This window comes from Diplotaxodon limnothrissa, linkage group LG7, assembly GCF_057381915.1.
Source record: "Diplotaxodon limnothrissa isolate DT_005_m linkage group LG7, D_limnothrissa_male_GT1.1, whole genome shotgun sequence".
In the NCBI taxonomy this organism is placed as follows: domain Eukaryota; kingdom Metazoa; phylum Chordata; class Actinopteri; order Cichliformes; family Cichlidae; genus Diplotaxodon; species Diplotaxodon limnothrissa.
The window spans coordinates 14,616,378-14,643,786 of NC_140602.1; the positions used below are offsets into that span (position 1 = coordinate 14,616,378).

The 27,409-nt window shown below is 40.1% G+C and overlaps 2 protein-coding genes across 2 annotated transcripts; one reads left to right on the forward strand and one right to left on the reverse strand.

Moving 5' to 3' along the window:
- Window positions 1–1,048: 1,048 nt before the first annotated feature.
- On the reverse strand, window positions 1,049–19,970 carry myrf (myelin regulatory factor). Its single transcript, XM_085357505.1, has 26 exons — window positions 19,525–19,970; window positions 11,725–11,815; window positions 11,313–11,594; window positions 10,793–10,854; window positions 9,948–10,170; window positions 9,752–9,852; window positions 9,470–9,584; window positions 8,612–8,807; window positions 8,436–8,512; window positions 8,231–8,341; window positions 8,047–8,137; window positions 5,439–5,639; window positions 5,160–5,268; window positions 4,880–4,989; window positions 4,638–4,798; window positions 4,476–4,548; window positions 4,285–4,367; window positions 3,634–3,702; window positions 3,171–3,238; window positions 2,984–3,058; window positions 2,679–2,906; window positions 2,416–2,509; window positions 2,060–2,122; window positions 1,673–1,778; window positions 1,417–1,491; window positions 1,049–1,280 (listed from the first exon to the last, which is right to left on the reverse strand). Exons 1-26 carry the CDS (start codon window positions 19,574–19,576, stop codon window positions 1,197–1,199), a joined length of 3,000 nt encoding a protein of 999 aa, XP_085213631.1. The 5' UTR covers window positions 19,577–19,970; the 3' UTR covers window positions 1,049–1,196.
- Window positions 19,971–22,448: 2,478 nt separating this feature from the next.
- On the forward strand, window positions 22,449–26,108 carry LOC146627974 (transmembrane protein 80-like). Its single transcript, XM_085357508.1, has 6 exons — window positions 22,449–22,467; window positions 22,628–22,644; window positions 22,730–22,823; window positions 22,892–22,984; window positions 25,152–25,353; window positions 26,048–26,108. The coding sequence occupies exons 1-6, from the start codon at window positions 22,449–22,451 to the stop codon at window positions 26,058–26,060; spliced, it is 438 nt and encodes a 145-aa protein (XP_085213634.1). The 3' UTR covers window positions 26,061–26,108.
- The last annotated feature ends 1,301 nt before the right edge of the window (window positions 26,109–27,409 follow it).

A 27,409-nucleotide genomic window follows, 5' to 3' on the forward strand; every position in this document is an offset into this window, starting at 1 on the left:
AACATCCAGAAAAACAGAGGAAAGAGTCCAGTGTATAGAATCCAGTTTTATATGTGTGTAAATGAATTTCCTCGTAGGTTTGTGATCAAGGCATTAAGACAAGAACTTCCAAGCTGGAGCAGCATCTCAGCTACAATGTACCATTTTAGAGAAATTGATTGGGCATGCACATGAAATGACATATTTCATATTCATATTTATTGCCTTACCAGCATTGTCCAGTTAGCAAGATACAGTGTAAGCTATTCCAGTGTTTCTTGAAATATTGTCAGTGCTGGACTCAGCGAGCTCTCAGTGCATCATGTTATTTTCCTGTGATTTCTATGCTTTCCGGTCTTAACATATTAAATCCTCTAAGGAATCTGCTACAATGTGCACAGCTCAGAGGTTTTGAGGTGTTTTTAATGCATTTAAGAAGCAGTTTCTATGTAGTAATAGGCATTAACATGTAACAACTTGGTGTTTAATTCAGTGTCACGATTGAGACAGAAATGCCACAGAGTGTGCATACCTCTGTGCACGGCTTTTAGTCAGGGGCTGCATTAGGATAGGCAGTACAGTTAACTGCTGCAGACTCAGCACAAAGCCCCACTGCAGACACTGTGCACTACTGAGGTATCTTTTCAGTGCTAGCTGCAACCATTTACCGTGGCCTTCAGCAGATCTCCTCTCCAGTGTATAAAAGTATTGAAAAGTATTCTTCCAAACCAGTTGTGACTGGTTTTGTTGTACATACAGATCCATAGTGTATGTTTGCAGTGCCTTCTGTTGTAACATCGTAGCCTGGACTTGATTTAGAAAATTCTGCTAAAAACAATGTTACGGCTTATATTAGGAATGGAAGACATAGTGACGAGTAACAAATTTAAAAAATAAAAATTGTTGAGCTATGAACTAAGTGCGTTACTTTTACATTAGCAGTTAACAGTGGTACGACACAGTTTTCAGTTTCAGTCATCAACAGAAAAAAAAGTCATATACAGTGTTTCAAACTCCAGTGATCACAGCAAAAGGAGATGTCTTAATGCATATACATATGAAAGGGACTACAGTGGTGGTACAGTAAATCATTTGCTCTGTTTGAATATCTTTAAAATAATGTACAATAATTAGACAAAACTTGATCCCATCATAACCGCATACAAATGGAGAAATATGGTATACTGTAAAGGGACTGGGATGCATCATCTGCTTCCTCACACGCAGCTGCTTTCTATGAGAAAATGGTAGTCAGAGTACGGTGTAGATTTTCCTTCAGTGTCACAGCTCACTCTGTCACTCTGTTAACAAAAAAGAGTGTAAGAAAAACAGAATTTATTACTCACTTCTGACTTTACCAAAACAACCATGAACAGATTACAGAACGCAGAAGAGCATCCATGATGACTGTATGTTTTGGAGGACCAGGTTACTCACAGACAGGGAGACACGAAAGTGATAGGTGATGTCCTGGTAAGGCAGCACAGGCACCGACCACAAGTGATGAGTCCCCTTAGAGAGAAGCAGAAAGAACATAGGAATATCTCATTCAAAAAATGAGAAAATTACAGTAATGTAGGAAATATTTTGTATAATATCAGTATTATATAATTAGGGCAGCATCAACTGACAAAACAATGAAAAATATTTTCATTATATGAGAGATGAGGAATATATAAATGCCATTAAGTACCTTTGTTGATGTACTCTGTTCATTATAGAGCTGTGTTTCTGTGTGGTTGGGGCATAAACGTCCCTTGGTGGCTCCACATTGTCGTACCCACAAGCTGTTTGTAGACCTGTGTTGGTAAAGCTTTATTTTATCTTGGTCTTTTATTTCCTGATAATCTCCCAACAATATCTCGCATGTTGAACGTTGAAAATGTAAATGTGCAATTTGAAGCTTAATATATGAGAAATTATTTCATGAGAAAGCAGCTACAGTAGTTCCATCCATTAGTTTGTAGTTAGTACCAAACCCCACAAGTCTTTCTAGGAAACGTAAAACATTACTATGAATTCATTTGTTTATAAATCAAAACTTTGCTATTGTTATTGCAGATGGCGTTTGCGTACTCACGTCATGTGTAACGTGATTTGTGACATGGAGGAATTTCTTTTTCCATGAAGTGATACCGTGTAGCTAGAGATGAGACAGAGAAAAGGTGCATTAACATGCAACATTAATAATGCAAAGTTGTAATGCACTGATAACGTAACACTCCAGATGATGAAGCGATACTGGGTTGATAGTGACCATATTCCCAACTCCAGCCATGTTAGCAAAAAAAAAAAAAAATAAATCCCTACAATAGGGTTCAAAAACATCCAAGGCACAATAAAACTGTTCTTGTTTCTTTCTTTTTAGTGTTTACTTGTTTTTCATAGTGAAAATGTACACATAACTCTACATTAGAGTAACCTTTGTGTGTTTACCTGCAGCTTTTGGCTGTTGCACAGTTTTGCAGTTTGATTTCTTGGTTTGTCTCCATGATATATAAGCTACTGAGAGAGGGAGACGATTTCACTCCTGAAAAAAAGAGGGAATAAAATAGCATTAGACGCTAAACTAATAGCATTCCTTTGTACAGCATGCAGACAATTTTTGTTTGCCATCGTCAAACAAAAGGCTTTACTGTGTTTGCATACTGCATATTATGCGTGTCAAGAAAGTGCTCTGGCTGGGCTGTGATTTTTACCCTTTGTGTGCAGGCTGCGTTGTCTGCGTGGCAGTGGATGCTGCCCACCAGGAAGACGGTTGATGGCTCCCGCTCCATCCGTCTCTTCAGGGCTCGGCCTTTTGGACTTGGCAAAATAAATGGGTGCTGATGTGTGACTCAGACGGTTTCTGTTGTGATCTTTGTCCATTAGTCTGGACTTGGCCTTCTTGTTAATCAGGCCGGGTGTAGGAACTAGGCTGCTAAAAGCTAGAGAGGGAGAAATAATAAATGTGTATGGACATTCAGAAACAAGACTTTTTTCACATTACCAGAGACTTTGATACCTGGTGTGGATTGGTTGTTACTCATTGTTGAAACAGCAGCTGATTGGTTGTTTATGGCTGTGGTTGAACAGCAAGCTGCAGGAGTTTTGAGGAAACAGAATGAAATCAGATAAGCAAAACTACTCACACTACTACTTAACAGTGAAAGTTGATCCCGCGTGGTCATTTGATAAGAGCCTCCACTCACCTGGTGCAAGGGTAGTGGACAATGGAGTATCTGGACCCTTGCGGGAAGATCCCACTTCAGCTCTTGACCTGCATCAGATTCATTGGTACAGGAGGAGGACATGGTTTAGTTCAAGTAATGATACACTTAATGTAAAAGACAGTTTAAGAATGCTTAGATATGTGACTCATGATCTCCTTTCAGACAGAACAAAAGAAACGCCCTACTAAGCAATCAAAGATAAGACTGAAAGAGCAGATCAGGAAATTTGAGTAGTAGGACTGGGTGTTGATTGTGTACCATGGGCAGACAGGTGGACAGACAGTTATAGTGGCAGTGAAGATGGGCATCCAAGAGATGTAGAGAACACAGGAAGGAACATAGCTACAGAAAGCAGGGACAGATTATATAGAAAGGCATTAACAAAGAAGTGAAAAATGAATTTCATTTTACTACAAGGTGTTTGTGTGTTAAAAACACATACCCATCTTTCTCAGTGACATCTCCTCTGTGGTGAAGAGTGAGTACATAAAGGACAGACATGGAAATGACACTGTGGACAAATAAAGATCCAATAAATCAACATCATCATATCATGTATCCGTTTTTTATTGGCCCACTCATAGACAATATAAAAAAGATGGGCGTTGCATCTGCTGTTTGACTGGTTTAAAAACATTCGCATTGTTTATAATGGTCAGCAGGGGGCGACTCCTTTTGTTGCAGCAAGAAGTACAGTTACATAGAAATTTATCAGAAAATAGCTCTTTTTCTCACTTAATTTATGAACTTGGTAAACATTTTGAGTTTATCATCTCAGTTGGTAGTTTCAACTCTGTTTTGATTCAGTCTTATTTGGTTTGAGTGAAATACTTTTAGAGTAAAATACATGACAAAGCGAAGTATACTTTAAGGTATGGCGTATTAAATCACTGTAATAAGAGCATGCATTTTTCAGAGAGATCCACCACTTGCTTGTGATGTTTAGAAAAAGGGGAAAAAAACAGCCAAAATTCTCAACTTGAGGCATAAAGTTGGGGCTTGAACAAATGGATGATAAATGGTGTCTATTTCCATCTTTTAAATATAGTCTAGGGTTTAATGTCCCCTCACCAAACACATTATCTCCTCTAACCTGAAAGCCATGACCACAACCAGTGCCAGGATGGTTCCCTGCATGAACTTCTGACTGATGCAGCCCTGATCTGGAGGTAAATTCTGCAATAAGCAGATCAGATGTAATTAAATGAGCACATTTTACTTCAAAAACAGAACAATAACAACAATAACGAAGGGAGAAAAGAAAACACTAGTATCATCACGCACCTTGCTTCCTGGGTTGACTGTCTTTTTCTTTAGTGGGCCACTTCCTGTCCTGCTAAAATAACTTCCTGACTGGCTACATTAACAAGAAAAACACAAGTAATTTCTTTAACCTTTACGGTCATACTGTCATTGTGTGATAATGTGTAAATGAATTTTTCTTACCTGACCGTGCCCCCGCTCACGGTGCTCTTCATGCTGTCAAAGCGACGCAGTTTGGCCAGTTTGCGGCTCCAACGCTCCAGCTCATCGATACGAGTCTCCAGGTTGTCCGTCAGCTTACACAGCTCCTTCACCGCTCCGACGTTCTCCATAAAGATACGCTCCTTTGAAATTAGAGGAAGCAATCAGAGTTGATGGTAATGACTTTGAGCACGGTACTGTATGCATGCCTGAACTTTCATTACCTTGTTGACAACTAATAGGTTGGAAATAGTTTCTCCATTTGCACACACCACATCACCCCCCTCTTTCACTGCCTCAGGCAAAATTTGTTGAACCTCTTGAGCAATCACTCCTGCAGAAGGATACACCAAGCAAGCCCTCACAGATTAATGCAGGATATACTTAACAATGGACTTATACTAAATGAAGACATTGAGATGATAGCATGATATACTGCACAAACAAATGAGATGCTGAAATGCAAGATTTAAACTTGTACAGTTTTTTTTAGGAAGTTGTTACCAGTCTCTGCAGTGTTCTCTATGCCCACGGTGGCAGCAAACTCAGGCTTGTATTGATAATGGACCAGCCTCATCTGAGAAATCCGTTTTAAATTGTCTGTGGTGTCGACCTACACGCAGACAGAATGTGCAGATGGTATGAAAACACAACGCTAACGTTGCAGATGAAGAATACAACATGACATGACTTGGATGGCATGATTCACGATGGTGTCCTGAAAACACACAATGACACGCTGAGAGTTTTGAGGCACACATGTACTGTGAGTGCCATCCTGACCTCCTGGACATTTTCTTTGGCCCTGATGTCAGATGGGTGCACAAGGGAGCCCATGACCTTCAGGTTGCCATGGACAACGAGGGCCTCGTCCGGTCTGTCTGTATTGACACCGACTCTCCCGTGGTGGTAGACGGAGTCTGGCAGTTGTCCACGCTGCCACAGCACCTCGTTGTCGCTTTCAAACTGGCCTGGGTTGGATGCCTGTCGCAGAGAAGCAAAGAAGGAGATACAAAGAAAACGTGTGATTGGGATTTTGAAAATGTTATAATAAAAAAAGCTTTTTTTAAAGATAGATGCAATGCTCCAAAAAACAGGTTGACATTTAGGAATATATGCTTATTTGCTTTCCCACAAACAAGATAAGAAGATCCAAGCAGACGTTTTCTAAGTGAGTCATTATAAAATGATGACTCTGCCTTACAACTATAAACACTTTTCATTTGTTTACATGGGCAGGCAACACATCATACAAACAACCAAAAGTAACTGAGCTGTTCCAGTTCTGTATTGCTGCTATGCTAGGCTAAGCTAAGCTAACCGGCATTACCGTGCAGAGATGTGTAACATCTTCTCATCTTGCTTTTTGCAAGAAAGCAGACAAGCTTATTTAGTGTTTAATAAGTCATTGTCTAACAATAAGCAAATGTACGTGTCACAGTCAAAAAGCTCTTCTAATATTTGCTATCATACTTTGTAATCATATGCTTTACAAATCTACCCAGATAGCATACATATTAGATATGTCAGGATTACCTTTGCCACTTATAAGTCAATTATATCAGTGTCAAATGTTGTAATGGCCTGATGTGCCTACGGTCTGGCTCATATACAGTGTTGTGCAAAAGTCTCAAGCCACCCCTCATTTTTTATATTTTTGCTCTCTGTCAAGATGGACCCATTCTGCTTCAATAATACTGAGATTCAGACTCTGGGGAGGTCGATTCATGACAGACTGTGATCGTGGTCATGCTGAAAAAAGAAGCAAGTCAGAGGCTTTCTAGATGGTATTGCATGGCAGATCAAAATCAGAGAGATTTCTGGATTCATACTTCCATCAATTTTGACAAGTTCCCCAACACCGCTTTCTGAAATGCAGCCCCAAACCATGAGTTTGGAACATATTGCTGAAGATTTAAAGATTCACCACTCCATCAGACCTGTTGCCATTGATTTTTAGTCCAGGTCTTGTGTAGTTTAGCGTACCTCAACCTTTTCTCCCAGCTTCCCTTTCCTAAGAAGGCTTCTTGACATCTTTTTACTGGGGTCATTTCTGGTCAGGCTTTAGTAAACAGTAGATGGATCAGTATATTTTTTAAGGACATGACTTTAAGACGCTGTTTATATGCTCGAGACCTGCAACTTATTGTTTTGTCCTACAATTGTCCAGTTTTCATACATTTTTAAGAACACGCTCCACACCATGCTGAGATGTGCCAAGTTTTTGTGCTCTGTGGAAATCACCTTGTTGGTGCAAAAATGTTATTTTAACCCCATCAAACTATGTTATTTTTGGCATTTTTTGTAAAATTGAGTGAAGAAATAGAAACAAATGATCTGTTTGGTAGTGAGTGCCTAAAGATACAATTTAAAATTGACACACCACCGGATCTTCCCTTCAGTTAGGTGATTTTTTTTAACACGTTATAGGTATGTGTGTGGCTTTACAAAAAAAATATATTATTCTGAAAATATCAGGTACAAAGACTCGAACAAAAATGAGGGGGGAAAAAAGCCAATGTCATAAGAATGCTCAAGACCACTGTCACAAACTGGGTAAAAGTAGGTGATAAGGAGAGAGTTTAAATATATTAAAATATAAAATGATGTAATAAACATAACCTAATCAAAACTTCATCAATAGGTTGTGTCAGGTGGAGTAGAAGAGAGACTGAGCAGTTCATCTGGGCCAGCTTTTATAGCCTGCAAGACACAGGTACCCTGCATTAGCTGATGGTTCTCCCATGGCAGCCAATCAACAGCAAGCCATGGCTTTCATGAGTGTGGGAGCGTCATAACAACCACTTTTAAAAAATTACAAGAAAGTCTGTCTCTTTGGAAGCAAAATATAATGAAATGAGGGTTACTGTTTAAGGTGTGGCTGAATTGAGATAGCAATGCTCATCACTGTCAGTAAAGGCTAAACGTGAACCACAAGAGAACCACATTGTAAGCAAATATTGCTATCTGAGTAGGTTAATGACAACACTGTCACTGTCCAGCAAAAACAATTGATTTCAAAATTTGGGGATTTTAACATTTTAGATACATTCAAAAGATATAAAACGTGATGAATTTAAAATGCAAGCATAAATCCAGACTGTTGTACTTAGTTCATGAATAGTAGGTTTTTAAAAAAGATATACAGTTGTTACAAGACAGTAACAATGCGCTTTGTTTCATAATATGAACTCTTCTAAACAAAAGTATTTGAGGTGTAATGAAGATTACAGGCATGCAGATAAAACTAATGGAAAGAACAGAAAAGAGAGAAGATGATGTGAGAAATAGTGTATTACAGAAAGGTGTGCATAGCAGACAAAGAGTAAGGTGTCACATTCACAAGGGATATGATTGTTGTAGGAAGCAGACAGACATGGCCAGACGTTACCCTGACGATGATCCTCTCAGACACATGAGCAGCCACAGTGTAGCTCTGATTGTGGGACTGTGCATGGAGCGCCACCACCAGCATGAAATACCTGGAAAGGCAGAATAATCCGAGGTAGATGTGACTACCCGAACTTGGCCTGTGAGCAAAGCGTGTGGTATTTTTACGTGCAGTGGCTTTTCACCTCTGATCAGGGTTTGGCTTGCCCTTCTTTCTCATGTTATTTGCTGTGGTCTCGCTAAAATGGAGCCGTCCCACTGTGACCTTAGTGACCTGATCTGAAGGCAAAGTGACACTGAAAGAGACAAAAATCAAGAGATTATTTAAAAATGAAAAAACAAAACCACTACAGCTATTTACTGTTTCTCAATTAAAAACCTCAAACTCACAGGACTGGCTTGAAAGGTCTCTTGCTGCGGTCGGACTGCGACTGCTCCACACTGATGGACTGATTCATGGCTTCCACCTGGCAGTGAAGGCAGAAATAACCCATGCAGTCAATATACTACAGAACTAATAAATACTATAGCCAGTTACAATACTGCTGCCTCGATGTTGCCTTCACCTTTACTCCATTAAGTTTGAGATAAAAACAATCAATGGGCTGCAGTCCTTCGCTTGTCTTGACATACTTGGGATCTCCAAGCATGCCGATGTATACCGTGACCTGAAAATGGTTCTTCTTCTGGCAAACAAAAGCATCATCAGCTAAGGAGAAGTTGAAGCCTTTGTCAGCGTCAACACGGTAGGTTGGCATCGGGCTAAAAGCAGGGAAAGAGAAAGCATCTTAACACTAGGAACACACAGGAAACTTCATAGTTTCCGTATTTTTATCACTAAAGATAAAGACATGCACGTGGATTTATCTGTCCTTAACATTAATTTTAAATCAATTACACTGTAGCCTAATAAAATTGGTGTACGTATTTGAGATTCCTAAAAGATCTGAATAAAAAAAAGAACTTCATAATAAATGAAAAGACTCTTTCTTTGTCTTTCTTCTCTGTTTTAAGTAGGCATGGTGTTCTAAAAGTTGTGATGGTCAACCAGGTGGTTTTGATAACATATCTGAAAGGTCTAGTGAGTTCATTCTAACCCTCCTCCCTACCTATACTTCTTTTTATTTTGGCACTGTGAGTGCATAAGAAGGTGCACGCTAATTTTTTTCCCTATACCCCCTCCTCACGTTGCCTTTCTAAGCCGAAACCCTGTGCTCGTCACTCCCCCGCACAGCTCACCACTGAGGAATTTAGAGGCCTTTTTTGCAACACTCCTATTCCTTTGGCACTCCCGCTATACACTTTGTTCACATTATCCATTTAACTAATTAAGACTCCTCTCATTTTTGAGCCTCTGTGGGGGCATTTCTGCTCTTTTCGTTCCAAATAAACATTACAACGTGTGCAAGTGAACTTCCACCCACAGCTCTTTGCAGTTGGCATCATATAGCAGCGTCCACTTGTTCTGCTGGTGAGGTTGCCACTTAATGCACTGATAATTTGGGTCCAGGTAGGCATTGTCTGCATCCTGCATTAAACCTGTGAAAAACAGTTTGAAATGTGGGCTATTAAAGGGTGACCAAGGACTGTTAATAATGTTCATATCTGTTCTGTAAGCGTCTATATCTGTGTTAGAGTTTAAGGGCAGTGGAGAGAAGGTGAAGTAGAGGAGGTGAGGAAGGGGGGAAAAGAAGATGCCTGCCTACCTGGTTCTTGTTTGATGATACCTGTGAGGATTTGGGAATTCAGGGTGCTGTTGGGAGAGTCAGAGTGCTTCCTCTTCTTTGCTTGATGAGCAGGAACGCTGCTGTGAGAGAAAGAAATTGTAAAGATTAGCCATCATTCTCTCTGGGCAACGCAATCCCCCCCAACTCCTCAACCCTGTGCATCGTCATGACTCACTCTTGACCCTGAGGGTGCTGAAGTAACTGATGAAGCATCTGCGTCTGCTGCATGTCTCCACTTCCGCTTGCAGCCGGTCCAATGGCGTACTGGGATATCATGGGCTCAGGCTTCAGGTACATGTCCCGATGCATGCTGGGATAGTGCCCGTGTGGTGGGAGAGGCGGCGTTGGAGTCATGTGGCACATGTTCTCTGGAGTCATGGTCCTGATCATGTGAGGATCTAAAAAAAACCCATTGGGAAAGGAGAATTATGGTTACATTGTTCTACAAACTGTCGGCCCTTGTGGCTCCTTTTTCACACTCAGAATGTAAATTTCCTCCTACATATCAATCCTCCTGTTTTGCATTTCTTTCTGTAGTTTATTCTGCTGTCCTCCAACCTTGGCTAAAGGTCTTTTTCTATTGTTTCAAACTGAAGGGGTGCCCATCAGATAACACCATTCCACACCTTTTTCACTAATACCAACACAGGTGTTTGAGCGGCATAGAAATGTGACTTTGGGCACGGCCGGTATTCAGCTTGTACGCTGAACTGAAAAGTGCACCTGAAATGAACGTGTTCAGAAAATGTAGAATATTAAAACATTAATAAATACCAGACCCCAGCTTCCTTTAGTGCCTTGTTAGGTATCGAATTGTTTGCAAATGAACTCGAGTTTCTGCTTGTTCAAACACACCAAACTGATGACTAACAGATATTGACTCAGAGAAGTTTAACCTGTGTAAACCTTTCATATTTTCTCCCACTTTCTTTGATTTAAAGCACCACTTCTTTTCCTTATTATTGGAGCTCGTTTGACTTTTCTCTTTTTAAGGAGAGAGAAAAAACACTTGTTACTCACCATTCACCTGTTGGGGAGAGTACGGTTCTGAGCTGGAGTCTGGGGGTGACTCAGGTAGTGTCCTAATAAACAAATATAAAAACAAATAAGGTAGTAGATGTTACCCTCACAAACTAACAATAGCAAGATTTTATAATCAGAGCTATATTTAAAATTCTACCGTGCTAGAAATCGTCCCCATGCATTCTTCTTGTTTTCCAACTGCCATTATATCTAAGGCAGAACCTGGGATCACTCTCATGTACAAGCCCTTTACACGAGATGTGTGTGTCTGAATTTTTTTTGCAGGACGTAATTTGACTCTCTTTCTCTCTGGCTGTTATCAGTCTCCCTCCCCCTCTTGAGCATCTGAAGCTTTATTTGTTCAAATGACGCTTGATTAAGTATTGATTGCATAATGGAGCTGTAGGTTGTGAGGTGCCAAGAGCATCTAGGATCTGCACTCCTTTTCATCAACTCACGTTATGTTTTGTGTCCTCCCTGTACCTCTATCCATCTAACACCATGCTATTGTGCTCACCCTGGAGCGTAATGGCCCCTGTGCTCAGGTTTGACGTGAGCCTGCTGCTGTTGCTGGTGTTGCTGCTGCTGTTGCTGTGCCAGACAGGGGTAGCCGTGTCGGAGGCCCAGCGATGGACCTGGGGGGTAGGCGTTCTGGCAGCTAGGGGGCCCAGGTGGAGGGGCTCCTTGGCGTAGTGGAATAGGGGGGCTCACACCACACACCAACCCTCCAGAGGAGGACACTCCTGCTTGGGGAGATGAATAATTTGGTCCTGGGGTGCTGTGGACCTCTGAGAAACAGCTGGGAGAAAAGAAGAAGAAAAAAGGATTAGCCTTATCAGGAAAAACAAATTCCTTTGTAACAACATGATCTGATGTGGTTGGCGGATGTTGTTTTGACGTTGCTGGGTTGGTTCAGAGTCCCTACTGACATGTCAGCACTATCGTCCTCCTTGCTGATGTACTCTTCCAGGATACTGGTGTCGATGTTGGCTGGTTCCAGAGAGCTGGTAATATCATGACCTGTGGTGAAGGCAGGGTTGGGAACATGGAGGGGAGATAGAGAGCATCTGGGGATTAGCAAAAGGAGTCTTTCAGCAACTTCACTCAGTGCCACGAGAGTTGCGGTTTCCACATAAGCCTGTGTTGTAACCATTCCCTATCTAAAAACATAACACAAAACGAACATTAAAACATATTATAAACTCAGTAGAGCATGTGATATCAACACATTCATGGATTAAAAGGTCGTTATGTTTTCTTGAACATATAATTGAAAATCGTGGAAAAAGAAGAGCTGTGATTGGCTTTTAAACAATTTAAACATCATCATTTCAGGAGTGAGCAACTAGGATCTGGTAGTTATCATTACATGCTTATGATTCAGTGCCACTAAGTGGTTACACATATAGACTGGAATGGTAAATGGATAGCATGTTTCTAATCTTACACAAAGCAACTGGAATCACTTTACGTCACCGTTTCAACCTTGGACAAAATCCTTAGAATTTTTTTTTTTCCTAAACAGGGAAAAATTCTAATTTTGCTTAAGCATATAAAATCAAAGGTTTATTTGTTTAAATAATTAATCTTTAATGCAAACTGAATGTGTACAAATCAAGTCAATTTAATTTAACCAGACTGCATTAAATTGAATGTTTAATATTGTACTTCTGTAATGAAATTACATGGAAAATTTACACACAATCAAAATTTTGGGCATACACTTGTTTGAGTATGACTGCAGGATTTTATTGTCAGTATTTTTCTTCTTTGTTGAAATTTAAGTTCATCTTAAAGGTGAGTTAGAAACACATTTTCAATCATTTCCAAATCCTTATTCCAACCCTGCGGCATTTTTACCCTTTGAGAGGCAAAGCCTCACAAATCCCAAACACATGACCCCACCTAATCTTTAAAATGCCAATATGTAGGACGAGCACATTCTTATGGATATATTTAGAAAAGAGTAAACCAGGTTATAAAAACTGGCATTTACTATGTCAAACAGAACATTCATCTCGAGTGTTACACGAAGGTGAGACTTTCGCTAAAGCTGTCACTAAAATTGTCCCAAACTGTGCTGGGCACAGTGTGGTTGGGAGGGGGGCTGGTATAGTGGGTGGTCAGTGAACCTCAGACTTTCTTTCTCTTGCTCATTCTCTCTCTTTCTTTCACCCCCCCCCCCCCCCCCACACACACACACACACACACACTCACACATACTCTTCCTCTGATAGATTAAGCAGCTACTCAGTTGGGAATGCAAGGAATTTTTGTGTTAACATTGGAAAATGTTTCTCACTTTCCTTTTAAAATAAAAACATCTACTAACTTCGTTCAGTTTACCTGAAACCAAACGAAAAGGTCGCTTTATAGTACTCGTGCCACAGTTTCTCTGAACCCACTTTAAACATTTTGACTCATCACCACAGACAGTTTATTAGACAACATTGTATTTTGAATAAAAACCCCAAAGTGTACAGCAAAAAAAAAAAGTTACAAGTCTTAATCATTAAGGCAACAGACTAAACCGCTGGTCTCAAGCTAATCAAATAAAATTCGACAGTTTGACATCATAAATCCTTATGGTGCACTATTTATGATGTAAACTGTCTTGTTTTCACTGGGAAGAAACAGATGGTGAATGTCTCCTAATACATGCCAGTGCAAAGGGAGAAAAGCAGGATGGTTCCCCTTAAATAAGATCCAGATGTGCACCCCACCCAAAGAGGCAGTAAATTTGAGCTGGCAGGACTGATAAGAAAAAATTGAGAGATAGAGGGAGAGGGGAGGGCAGATAGATGGAGGCTAAGGAGAAAGGGGAGAGAGGGGGGCAGGATGGGCAGAATGCAAGTTTAATGTCTAAGGGTTCTAGCTATAGCGGAAAAACAGAGAGGAAAACTGAAGGGAAAATATGAGACAGACCATCTTTCTGCCCAGTAGAAACCGATCCCTACCAAACAGAGATGCGACTTAAATGTATTTATTGAATTATGCCTTTGTCTCTAACATAACATTTATGGACTTCAATTACTTAAATCTGCAGTTATTAGATTTCTTTTTCACTCAGCAGAAATTTAAATAGTTCAGGAATACAATAGTTGGATAATGTCAGCTTTTAGGGTGGCATAGCAAAAGCTTGTGGGCAATTTGAAAAATCATTGTGGCCGGTTAGATAATGTAGAGCTAATATTTGCTCTCTTTCTGTTTTGGTCTCTACCAACTCTTTAGTTCCTCCACTTTCACTGAAAGTCTTTGTGTTAAAAAACAGAACAAAAAACAGCTATCTGCTCCAGCTGACAACACCATAAGTGTTGCAGCAGTCCAGTTAACAGTAAAGCAGTGGAAGAACAGCTAAACAGTGAAATCTCACAGGGTTAAAGGGAGCTATATGTTTCAACCTTGTTTGTCCATATAAGCAGCGACTTTAGAAAATAAATGGAAAATCACAGTTAGCTCCATTTATCACTGTGTTGAGAAGAAGGTAAGAGTAAAATCTTTGCAACATGCGATTCAAACCTGATACAACGACTGTGACTTAAATAAAGACTGGACACCCGATAGAGACACCAGTACAACAGCACAGGTCTAAATATTGGGGCTAAAGCAAGAGTAAAGTTCAGTTATCGTCAGACAAGGATGTCAGGAATTGGAATACACTTTCACTGTTGCAACTTTACCCCATCACTTTGTGTTTTACTACTAATAAAAAATGCACCGATTATTAAATCGCTTTCTCTTCAGTTGTTGTGAACTGGATGTATACATTTCCCTGTCCTCCATGTTTTTCGTTGTCCAGCTGTGCTCAGTGAGGAACAGTGAAGTGATTGTCAGTCCAACTTCGATACAGACTCGCCCTTTGAGAGATTAGGGGCTGAGAGGGATGTATGTGTGTGTGTGCCTGTGTGAGTACGCATACGCGTGCACATGTGAACACGCACTTGTTTTTATGCTCATGAGTGTGTGTGTTTTGCCACCATTTCAATGCCTTGCTTGTAAAGACAGAGGACTGAGTGTGGGAGAGCTTGTTAATCACAGTTTCACTCATAGCATTTGGTTAAACGCACAAATTAAAATTTTCTTTCCATTTTTTTTTTTTTTTTAAATTATACCTCCCAAGCTGCATCGGCATCACTTCCCTGTGTAAAATAGGACAGTGGCCTTGGCTGAGGTTGTGCTAAGTCAAAGCATCATGAAGTTAGAATCCCGAGTCACATGACCTCTTCAGTTAAAGTGTCATGTTACTCAGGTGTTTTGTTTTTGGCACCACATCAAGGTTACTCATCATCCTCTTGGGTCACGGTCTTAACATCTTTCCAAACTATACATTTATCATCAACAGTGTGAATCGACTGGACTGTTTTTCCATTACATGCAACATCTAGATCCTTGAACAGAGATTCCTCCTCAGTTTTTCCCTCCTTTTTCCCTAAACGGAGGGCTCAAGGGCACCACTTCCAATTGGAGGACACATATGTAAACTATTATCAAGGTTAATGACAGTTAAGAAAAAAAGCAAACAAAAAAAACAATTCTAATCTTCAACAAATTTTCTAAACGTTATTGATTTTCGCATCCAAATGAGATTTGCATGCGCTTGCATGAACATGTTAATAATTAAACACTTAGTGAGTATCTTAACTAAGAGTGAACAAAGTCCACCTGATTAGCAAACAGTTGGACTACAGTGAACTTGGCCGCACATACGCACACCAAGAACACAACGCACGATTAACCAACAATAATAATTACAGTAAAAAAAACCTAAAAAAAAAAAATTTTTAACGAGCATTAAAGTTATATTTGTAGAAAGTATTGATTGCTAGAGTCTGGATTTGGGATTTCATTGATATATAAGCCTGCTTTTAACAAAAAGGTTCTCTATTTATCTGTTTTTCACCGTCCCATTTGAACTAGCCCCCTCCCCGTAAAAATCTATAAAAAAACCTGATGCATTCAGATAATGTCAATTTCATCCACGCGCACAGCCTAACAATAACTCAGCTGCTCTCAAAAATGCAGCTCAAACTAGAGACATGGGGATAGCACCTACAGATTACAGTTAATGTGTGAAATCATCAGTAGAAGGCGTTAGACTAGCTGGACATAACTCTAAGGTTACTGGTCTTCTCTATTTGTTAACATGACAGAGTTACCATTAAAAGAGTGCAGAGCATCCCTTGGACACAGATATTATTGAGTGAGATGAACAGAAAGCCCCCTCATTGGGTGCAGACTAACAAGTTGAATCTAGACAGAAACAGAGCGGACAGAGCGGCTCAGAGTACCTGCACGTAGCCAAAGCATGTTGAAGTCCTTGAGTTGAAAACACCTGAAACAGAAGATGAGAAGAACAATTCCTGTCTATTTTTCACATGTTTCCCTACTCGGGCTAAAAAACCTTTCTCCTGCAGACCTGAAAGCCGTAGATTAGAGTACCTAAATGTGTGTGTGTGTCATACTGTGTATATGTTCACGTGTGTGTGTGTGAGAAAGGCTGTTATAATGAGGATTATTTCCCAGTCATGAGAAAGGGCTGTACCAGGCTACCACACACAGCCCTTGTCGCATACAAGCACTGGTCGCACCGGTGGACCTGGCTCAGGAGATTATAGGAGTAACACGGCTGGGACCGGGACACAGAGAGAGAGGCTGGAAAGCAGCGAAACACTGCAACTGTGAGGTCGAGGGTCAGTGCAAGACAGAGCTACAGAGCATGGCGAAACAAAGAGGGAGAAGACGCTGAAAAGGGGAAAAAAATAGAGGAATAAAGATAAGATGCGGAGCAACGTGTAGCAGACGATGAAAAAAAAAGGTTTTCTTATGATAACGCGTTTAGACACAGAGAAGTAAAGAAGACCTCAGTTATTGCTTACTAATCAAATATGGAAGATGCAGTCTAAACATCCAATAAGAAGCAGAGTCTTCACAGCAAATTTGTTCTGTTAACACTATCTGTTACCTGCCTGCAAATTATTGCACACAAACATGAACTTAATCTCCTGATGTTGAGTGGAGCCGTAAACAACATTCGCTACCTGAGGATTAGTGGGATGGCAGTTTGAAGTGAAGGGAGTGGGGCGGGACAATGAAAAATAGAACCCACTTGTAAGCGCAGTAAGCCTGGCTGCTCAAAAACAATAAACTCCTCAACCAGCATTTCATTGCTAAATCCATGAATCAGAGGAACCATCTAAGTGACAGCCTTCTTATCCATTATTCACCGTGACTGTGGGAGTACTGCGGGACTTAGTAACCCAGGTCATGGATTGCTCTTGAACCAAGAAAATTATTAATCCACCTTTAGACTTGTTAAGTGGTTATAGGCTCAAAGATTGTTTTTTTGTTTTCATTATTTCATTATTTCTGGCAGGTACAGAAATAACAGCATCCTCCATCTGCATGGGTACGTTTGAAAGTGATGAAACTGATTTGTAACCAAGTGCCTGGAAAGCCAGCAGCATTCATTAGCAATATTTTTATATCACTTCATCATTTGTGCCCTTTTGTTCCAAGGTTCCAGCTTGTTAACTGTGTGAACTTGCTGGGTTTCTTTATTTTTTGTGACTGTAGACTGGATATCTTTGTGTGATTGTGCTGGCTCTTTGTGTCATTTTGAAAAGAAAGTAATGAATCTTTTAATTGGGAAAATATTTTACAAAAAATGATTTGATGAGTAAGGTAGGCGTCACTGATTCCTCTGTGTAGGTGCAGCTACACAGGCCCGCTAACACGCCTTGTAACGTCAACTGGATCCACACTTTTTTTCCTCCCCACCATATTTCGAACTCATTTTTTGAGGCTGGAAAATCTCACACAGATGATTCAACCAATCGTTTGTTTACCTGATGGAGAAACCCAAGACAACAGCAACAAATGTTACTGTTAAACGTTGCGCTCACACACGGCTCGACTTCGAGTCACTATAGTGAGTCAGAGAGGAGAAGGTCAAGTTTTGAGGGGGTTGGTGCTTTCGTTGGGTTTTCCCTCAACCCAGCCAGTTTCTCTCCACCCTGAGCCTGCACTATCTCACCTCCTCGCCCTGTCTGCTAACTGTCACTCTAATGGAGTCAGAGAGAAAGAGAGCGAGAGGCCAAATACCCGAGGAGAAACACCAGTCTCACCTCATTGCATTTAACAGCTACCAGGGCTATGTCAGGAATGTACATTAAAGTGAATGTATACATATTTCACCATTACAACAGTTTACCTGGTGCTGAAATCCATTATAGAGCTGTGTGTGTGCGTGCACGTCTGTTTGTGTTTCAGGCATGACTGAAAGACCCCAGCTTAATTATCTCATGTATTCAGATTTGCAGATTTTCGACTTTCACTCCACTTTAAAGTCAAATCTTCAATTCAATATCAGACGAACACTTGTGGCATCAAAATCATAAGGGGTAGTTAGGAGAAAGAGGACAATAAGCACGTACTTTATACTTCTCATGGACAAGTTGACATTTTAGCCCAAGCGAGAGCGGCTGAAATAAAGCCAAAGTAAGAACATCTCTCTTACTCCCAAAGCAAGAATGTAAACACACTAAATTCCTCTCAGAATGGCGAGAAACCTCTGACAGTCATGGATGGCTGTGTATATTTAAGTCAGCACTAAGTGTGTACTATAATAAAGTGCTAAGCCTCTTCACAGATAACTTGTCATGTAGAGTGTTTTTGTATATGTGCACCTGACGCTCCCTGGAAAAGTTATTTATTCAATTAAAAAACAAACAAACAAATTGGTAAAGTGTGAATTTGTTATGTTGACTTATTTTTTTTTTCCTTCTGTTGTGTTTCTTTTTTTTTTTTGGTCTTCGTTGTTCTTTTATTATTTACACAAATTACACAGTCACTCAATACACAGGGAAACTCTTGTAATTTGAATAATGGGGTTTTCTTGTGCCACATGTGATGAGAAATTTCAGAGAAGAAAAAAGGCTCATGAAGTCAGGCAATTACTCAAATTGCGACTGAATAATTGAACTCAAGACAGGCAGCTCAACCGAGGACGTCAACGTCACAGCAGAAACCAAACAAAGAGAAACATCAGTTTAGAAAAATAAAGTCTACCTGCTGAAATTACACGAAATACAAGTCTGAAGACTGATTTTGTCCAAAGCCTTGCAGCATAACTGCTGGCTAACGTGACACATTTGTTTGCAACATGATGATCGCGTCTCTAACACCAACAACACACACACCGTGCCTGCAGCACATTTACAAAACACAACATTTATCTTCACTTGAATTCCTACCCTTTCAACCCTCAACCCCACCCTCCTCCAACTCATTTTTTGCTCTTAGGATTCCCAGTTTTACTTGATCTGTTCCCCATCACCAGCACTTTTGCCCCCACCTCCTCACCCACCGACCCACTCTCCCCGAACCCGTTAACCCTCCTGAATTTTAACAATATAAGTATTATTTTTTAGGAGGGCAGCATATAGGAAACATTTACTGTGAAAGAGAAACTTTCTCATATGACCACCCAGTCTATCATCTCATGTTAACCACCTGCCGTATCCGGTAAATTAAAACAGCGGAGGGGTTTTTCACACTGATGCTGTGCGTAAAAGTGGAATTAACAAAAAGAAATATTCAAAAACAGATCGGCGCTTATTTTCTTCACGAAATGCAGTTTTCTAGAAGTAAGGTCGGGTTATATAAATTTAAAAAGACCACTTTTCTCTGAAGTTTTAAGAAGAAACTTTATAATAATCAGAAAGTCTTACCTTCAAAAAATCTCTGTAACGCTTCTGTTTCATCTACCACGTCCTGGTCCATCCTAGCGGGTCCCACATAAAAAATCCATGAAAGTCTCCCCTTTTCCGAACGAAATCAATTCGGATCGGGGAAACATTCACACAAACATCCCGGACTCTAATTTACAATTATCGCGACTTTTTTTCTACTTGCGCTTCAATCCACCGTTTGCGAAGAACTTCTTTCCTCCTGTTCAAATAATCAAACCTTGGAACTGGATTAATATTCTGTATGTTCTTCGCCGTTTCAGCTGAATATAACTTTAAAGCTTTAATCTCGGTCGATTTGGGGTTTTTTTTCAATTAAATTGTCACTAAAAGTCTCTGTAAGAAAATCATTAGAAACGTCCCTTTAGTCGCGCCTTCCCTTCAGCTCCCACACGCTTCATAGTAATGTTTGGTTTGCGTTCTTAAAAGCGATCTGCAGCCTCCTGGGGGACACTGGGAGAAAAAGTCGACGGTTAAATGAAAAGTTAGAAAAGAATTAAAAAGGGTTAAAGTTGACTCCCTCAGGTTGAGTCTCTTCCTCCTTTGCCTCTCCCTCTCAGACAGGATGTGAGCAGCAGAGTCGGAGGAGAGGAGCTGAGGCAGGTGAGGGATGTGCTGCTGCGAACATCCCAGGAGAAAAAAAAGGAAAAAACTTTAAAGTTTCTGTGAGGACCCAGATACTCTGTGGTCTGTCTTTACAGATAGTTTCAATATGAATTTGGCATTGCTTCACTCTTATTATCATTATTTTGTTTTAACTTGGAGTTTTCTTTTAGTTTCACTATCCCTTTACAAAACAACTGATTATTTCCTTTAACTAGATCTTATTTTTATTTATTTTGTTTCAGTGTTATAATGCTCCTAAACAAGTTATGGGCAATAACTTTAAACAAATCTGTTGTCATTTTATTTTTGCCACTTTATTTTTCTGTGTGTAAAACCTTTTACAGAATCATAATGATTTACTCTTTCTAATAGTGGGCTGGCAGGTACTGTTAATCATATTATAATCTCTAAACTAAATCTATAATTTGTTATTTTGGGGAAAAAAATAAACAGAACTGACTAGACTGAGAAAACATATTTTTTTCCATGATCACAAACAGCACGCAGCTCAGAGAGGGCCAGTCCGGAACTTGATCAGCACAGTTTAAAGTTCGCTTTCAGCAGGAGATGATTTATGATCCCCAAAATAAACATTTTCTCACTCATTTCATGTAATAAAAACATTTGTGAAACTTTGACCTGGAGTCAGTTTCGTGGTTTAAACGACTTCTTTTTGAATTCCTGAGCTTAAACGAGCAGCAACAGGAGTGTTTTGTGTCAAAGCTTCCCAAGGGGAGGATTTGAAGGAATGATCCATTTCTCTCAACCTTATCAGCTGCATCCCACCCACCCCCCCTCCCCCTTATAACAATGCCACTGTGTGCAGCCCCCGCTGCCTTGACGCCCACCCCGCCCCCCGTTCCCCCACATGTGAGATGCCGTTGTGTTGTCTTGTTCCCCCACAGCTGGACCATCTCCCTCTCCACCCCTTCACCCCTCTGCTTTTCCTCCATTCAACCACAACAACGCCTCCGTTCTTCCAGCCACACTATGCAGATTGTTTCAGAGGACAAGCAAGAAAGAGAAACAGATAGAGGCTGCGGAGGACAATGAAACAGCTGGCTATGTTAAAGCAGTTCATTTTGGTATTCTGTATGTCTTATCTCATATAGCTCGCGAACTGTATGTGTGTGTGAATGAGTGTGCCGCACACATGCACAAATCTTACATGTTGTGGCGAAATAAACCCTGCGAACAAAGACATATGGAGACTTTGGAGTGTGGTTAAGTGTGGGGTGAGGTTTTGATCATGACTGTCTTCCTTAGCAACAAAAATAATAAATACTGAAGTTATCAGTTAAAAACAAATGACAAATTATATCCTGATACTCCAAAATTTAAAAACTTTGTTGGCAGACTGTTCTGTGACCTGCGTTCCAACTCTCACCTGGTTTACTGATGGACTGTTTAGCCACTTGGAACAAATGAACAAAACAGAATCAATTTGTACTTTTTATAGCCTAATAATCAAGTGAGCAATCAGTGACCTAATTAAAATCCAGCATCTATGGACTCCATTTAGCTCTGCTTTTGCTCCTGTAGGAAATATCTGGCTTTTCAGTGTGGTCAGTGTGGCAAGGCTTCAGTTGAATGAGCCTTGGATTGGGATCTGGAGTGTTTGGAGGCCAAGTCAAATCCACACATTCATTAAACACGTATGTGTTTTATTTAAGGTATAGATGAATGTATGGTTCTGTTGTTTTTCTTACAAAATGTGTAGGTGTTAGTCCCCGTAGGGAAATTACTCCTCTGCATTTAACCCATTCACCCAGTGAAGCAGTGGGTGAACAGTACCTTGCTCAGGGGTACCTCAAGTTAGCCGTTCAGTGAAGTTGAACCCCTGACCTTCCGATCATGGGGCAACAACTCTACCTACTCTGCTATCCCTGCTATCCCTTTCAGCATGTCTTTTTGATGAGTAGTTTATTATATCTAAACCATACAAAAACATGTTTTTCTATCTAAGATCGCTAAATCTATCGTTAAATGCAGTAGATGTTAGTGTTTCAGCAATTAATCAGTAAAAAAGCGAAATTACCAGGGCCAATAAAACAAAAAGCAATACAGTTTATACCAGTGGTATCAAACATAGGCTTTAATCTGAAAGCCAACACCTGTGATCTAAAAGGGTCCAGTCCAGCGATAAAGATGACTTTGCTTTACTTACTTTATTTATTTTCCATTTTATATGTTAGCTATAAAGGGTTTTTTTTCTGGCCAGGCCCAAAGTGTAGTTTTATCTTCCCACCAGCAGGCGGCGACGTTAACGTTTGTAGTTTAAAGAGAGTAAAAAAATCAAAATGGCGCTGCCCAGACCAGGTAGGTGGACGCGTTGCTATGGTTGCTAAACACAAACCTTAGCAGTAAACGTATCACAACGTTTAAATTGTATTAATTTAACGCACAAAAACTTCACAGCGGTGTTCTTCCTGTTTTGGTCCACTGTGCCGAGTCTAATTCGGTGTGTCTGTGTCTGCAGGGAGGCCGGCGGGTGTCGTATCCTTCTCTTTTTATTATTAAAACGTGCACGCCACAGTCAGAAAAGTATCTGATAACGAGTGATGCTTAACTTTGCACCCAGCTGTCGTCTGTGACTCTGCAGCTGCTGCTCCATGTGACAGCCGCCTATTTTGTCTTCTACTTCCTCTTCACTCTCGGGTTAATCATCAAAAAGAGTGAGTGATGTCTCTCACGCGACTTTTCCAAAGACTCCGATGTACCTAACCGTGTCTGCTGCTCTCAGGCTTGGTGCTGTCTTATCCTTCCGATGCTCTGGTGTGTGACATCTTTCTGCTCTTCCTGCTGGCTGCTCTGGAGTTTCTCCATTTCTACATTGGTAAGAAAGCGATCAAAAAGCCAGTTGCACCATTTCAAGCATGCTGTTATCATGCCCTACTTATTATACGTTTAATACAGCTTCTTGAAGCTGGCAAGGTTGATAGAAAACATGCTGGACCCTGCACAAATTCACATTTACTTTAATACTCCTTACCCGTAACTATCTTACCCATCCAATTTGTAGGTCTAAACTGTGAAGTGTGATACATATACTTAATACATGTAAATATTTGTGTTCCAAGTTTCTATTTACATTTTAGCACAACATGTAAACAAGAAGGAAAAAAAACATGTGCGACCGCTTACACGCACTCATGATAAACCAGATTAACCAGATTTGGTTTATTATCACAAGATCCTGGATTCAAAGAATTTCAAATGTGATTTTATAAAAGGCTAAATAAGGTAACTTTTTATTACAAAGGTCTTAGTTAACAGGAAATTGCAAAAAAATCCGTTTAAAATTATGTCAGATTTTTATTTATGGCTTATTAATTAGGTCTTTGCAACATCTCTTCACTGCAAAGATTGTTTATTGGCTGCTGGTGTGCTGTAGGTCAGGAGGTAAAGGTACATATATGTCATTAGATAGAAAGCGCTTCAGCATATGAATGGGTAAATAAAGTGCTTTGAGGGTTCTTTGAGAGTAGAAAGGCACTATTTATAAACCAGTCCATTTACCATATGCAGCAATAGCACCAGTTGTACCTTACAGAGAGTGGTCCAAAACAGAGAAAGTATTGAGTGAGCAGCAGTTCTCTGGGAGAAAATGTCTTGTTGATCCCAGAGGTCAGAGGACTGCTTGGATTTCACCACTCGTTACAGCCAAGGCATGCAGAAGAGCATCTCACAACACATTGAACCTAAAAACAGAGGGGCTACAGCAGCAGAGGACAGCATCAGGTGCCGCTCCTGTCAAGTGAGAACAGGAAACTGAGGCTACAACACTGGCTCACTAAAACTGGACAACAGAAAATTGAAAAAATGTTGCCAGGTGTGGTTCTTGAATTCAGCTGCGACATTCAGATAGTATGATCAGAATTTGGTGTAAACAACATGAAAACATGCATCCATGTATCCATCCATGTATCAGTGGGGTTCAGGCTGCTGGTTGTTGTATATACAGAATGTCCTCTGGACTCCACTTCAAGGTCTTTAGTATCAACTGAATATCATTTAAACACCGCATCTGATCCTTTATGACTACACTGTGCCCATCTTCTAATGGCTGCTTCCAGCAATGACAACAAACAATGCCATAAATGTCAAGTTGGGATATTTGGTGTACCTAATAAAGTGACCACCACATGCAGTGCTTTTGACTCTCCAGTAGTCCCCTTACACTCAGTTTGTTTCCTTCATAATCCTCTTATCATCGCTTGGATTTTTTATCTTAAGCTGAAAAGTGCTGACATCAGCCAATGTGATGCAGTTTAAACATTAACAATTACAAATATCTGCCTGGTAACAGATCCTGAATCACTTAAGTGAGTAAAGAGGAGAGGATATATCATTTTATTATATTTTTAACCAGGTAATAAAAGTAAAACAAAAAAAGTAATAATCATTAATTTGTTGTTTTATGGTTGCTTATCCAGCTAAGGTTAGAGGAGAGTCCTTCACATTATTAATCCTCACTTACTAGTTAGCAAGGAGGACACAAATTGTACCTTAAGAGGGTTTTGAAAGTTTTTGCAAACACTGAAATATGTGAAAAATGAGGGCTTGGGTTGTGAAAATACATATTGACAGAATGACTATTGATATGCTTTGAGAAATGTTAGTAAATTGAATGTGATGATACTGATATCTAAAAACAAAATAATAGCGTTTTCATATCATGTGATAATATTGTAAACATTGTTCTCACTAAATACATGCACTTATAATTCAAACATACTCAATCCATGAAGCCAATTTCTTAACCAGTTATGCAAAGAGGAAGAGGCTAGCACAGAGAGCTGACTGGTGTTTTTGAACCCATAACCTTTTTTCTGTGAAGCAACAGTGCTATGTTGAATTCTATTCTATTCTATTCTATTCTAACCACTGTGGCACTGTGCGGCCTGAGCGTAGTCAAGGACGAATGTGACTGCTTCAAATGGACACATTCATCAGTAAACTCAAAGACAGTCTATACACATTGCTTTTCTCTGAGTCTACAGGTGTGAAGGGCAACCTGACAGAGAGCGAGACCTATGTTTTTGGCAACCTCCTTTTGACGGGGGCAACCATCCTGCTGACGGTCTACTTCCTAGTGTGGCAGAGCTACGTGATGAGGGCGGATGTAATCATCAGCAGCGTCTCACTCGGTCTCTATGGTTTAGACGGAGTCTTGGCTTTCAGCACTTTAACCAGATTTGCCAGGTTTGTTTCACTTTCATGATTTCACTTCTCAAAACTAAACCAAAGCTTTTATATTCAAGCTCAACGGCTTCATTCATGACAGGCGAAGAGGCTTTTATTGTATTACCCCTACTATGCCTCCCCCTTTTTTTTTATCAAGTCAGCATAATTGACAGATAGGTTGGTAAATTACAATATCTGGTGTCAAGCACAGATAAAACACTTCCCACAGGAGGCTGGCCTACATTTTAGGCTCCATTTATTTTGATTGAGTTGATTTGTCGACATCATTAGCATCTCATACGTATGTTTTGAAAGCCCCCACATTGGCGCGCTTTCTTTGTGTTCATGCTATTGTTTATGAAACAAATAAGCCCCGGTTCCCTTTAGGACATGTCTGAATTATTGATAATGGCAGCATTCTTTCATGTGATACTGTATACCTTGTGCAATGTCATCACATCCTCAAAGTTTCCTCCCAGGACAGATGCAACGACGATAATTCCCTCTCTTATTCTGATCGGAATCTCTATTGTGTGCATGAGGAGGAGATCAGTGAATAAATCTGTGTGAGAGGGGTTTAGTTTGTGTGAAAAACCATGTAAACTAACAATCCTCCTGTTGGGCAGCTCGTTTCATGAGTGGGTTGTGCGTATAATGAATGTGCAATGATACAGCTTATTTTTATATGGTTTTTTTTGTTTTTGTTTTTCAGGGTCCACTCATGAAGAAGCCCATGAAGAAGTCATGTTGTTGTTGTTGTTTTTTTACATCTTATCTCACAGTGTGTCTACTGTGATTTCTTTTTGCAAGAAGAAAACCACAAATTAACAGCATCACTTGGATTGTGTTGTAAATACTTATTTGGACTGTTGTGCCTATTATAAAAGTAATATAAGTTAAAATGCAGAGATAGAAAAATATGAGTTAATCTATGCTGAGAGGTTCTCAGGGATTTTTTTTCATATTAAATGTTTTTTTTATGTGTGTTCCTGTTTTGTACAGTAGAGGGCAGACTTGCGTTGATAAAGGTTTGAGTCTTCCCAGATGATTTTCCTTGGAAAATATTTTTGAAATAAATAATATAGGGTTTTTTTGTGGGATGTTTTAATAAGTCAACTGGAGCGTGGTCACACATATGTACAAATCACATTTCTAAGTACCAACAGAGCCTGAAGTGACCTGAAAATATCACATATCAAATATGAATTCTGCATGCCAGCTTCTTAGACTTCAGCTGAGCATATCAGATGTCAGATCAGGCACTCAGAGCAGTTTGTCAGTGTTGTTCTTTGAGGCATTTCCGACTCTCCTTTCTTCAAACAGATGAAGTTAATGATCAAACACAGGGACAATGTTTCCAGAGTAACCACTTTCAAAACAATCCACATTTCAGAGTGCCCGTCCTTGAGCAACAAGCACGCACAAACACTGGCTGGATGTCAGCAGCAACGTTTATACAAAGACTTTTGTGCTGTGAATTCTAAGGTGATTCAGGGGGGTCAACAAAAAATAAGGCCTCTCTGAGAACTGCATTATCTTAGTGGTTTTCTTTGCAAGGACAGCACAATATACAAAGAGTGGTCATTCTTACCAGCTGGTGACACTGAAACCTGGGCAGTGTTCCACGCTGTTGCTCCTCTTTCAGTCCCCCCACCGAATTCGACTAGTTTACACCAGTCACTGTGCTGCTGCACAACGACAAACCTGCAGAATTTAAAAGCTTCCACCTGAGAAGAGCTTTATTGGAAAATGCGTTTCAATCAATGCATGTAAAGTTGACGGTTTATTTTACCCTGTCATTGGTTGAATGTCACCCACGACATCTCATGTGAGATCCCATGTGTCGTTTATATTTTGAAACAATGCTTCCAGCCGTTGCGCAAGGTTTCCCCACGGTAAACCGGAATAAGTAACATTTTTTAAAGAACTGTTTGCACAATTACTCCTTTAACCACTTAAATCCCTTAAAATCAAACTGCGGGAGAATAAGGAAGGACTACCCCCCTCCTCCCGTTTGGCGCCGAACGATTACATGATTTGCATTAACTTATATTGTAAAGAATAGTGACTGGCG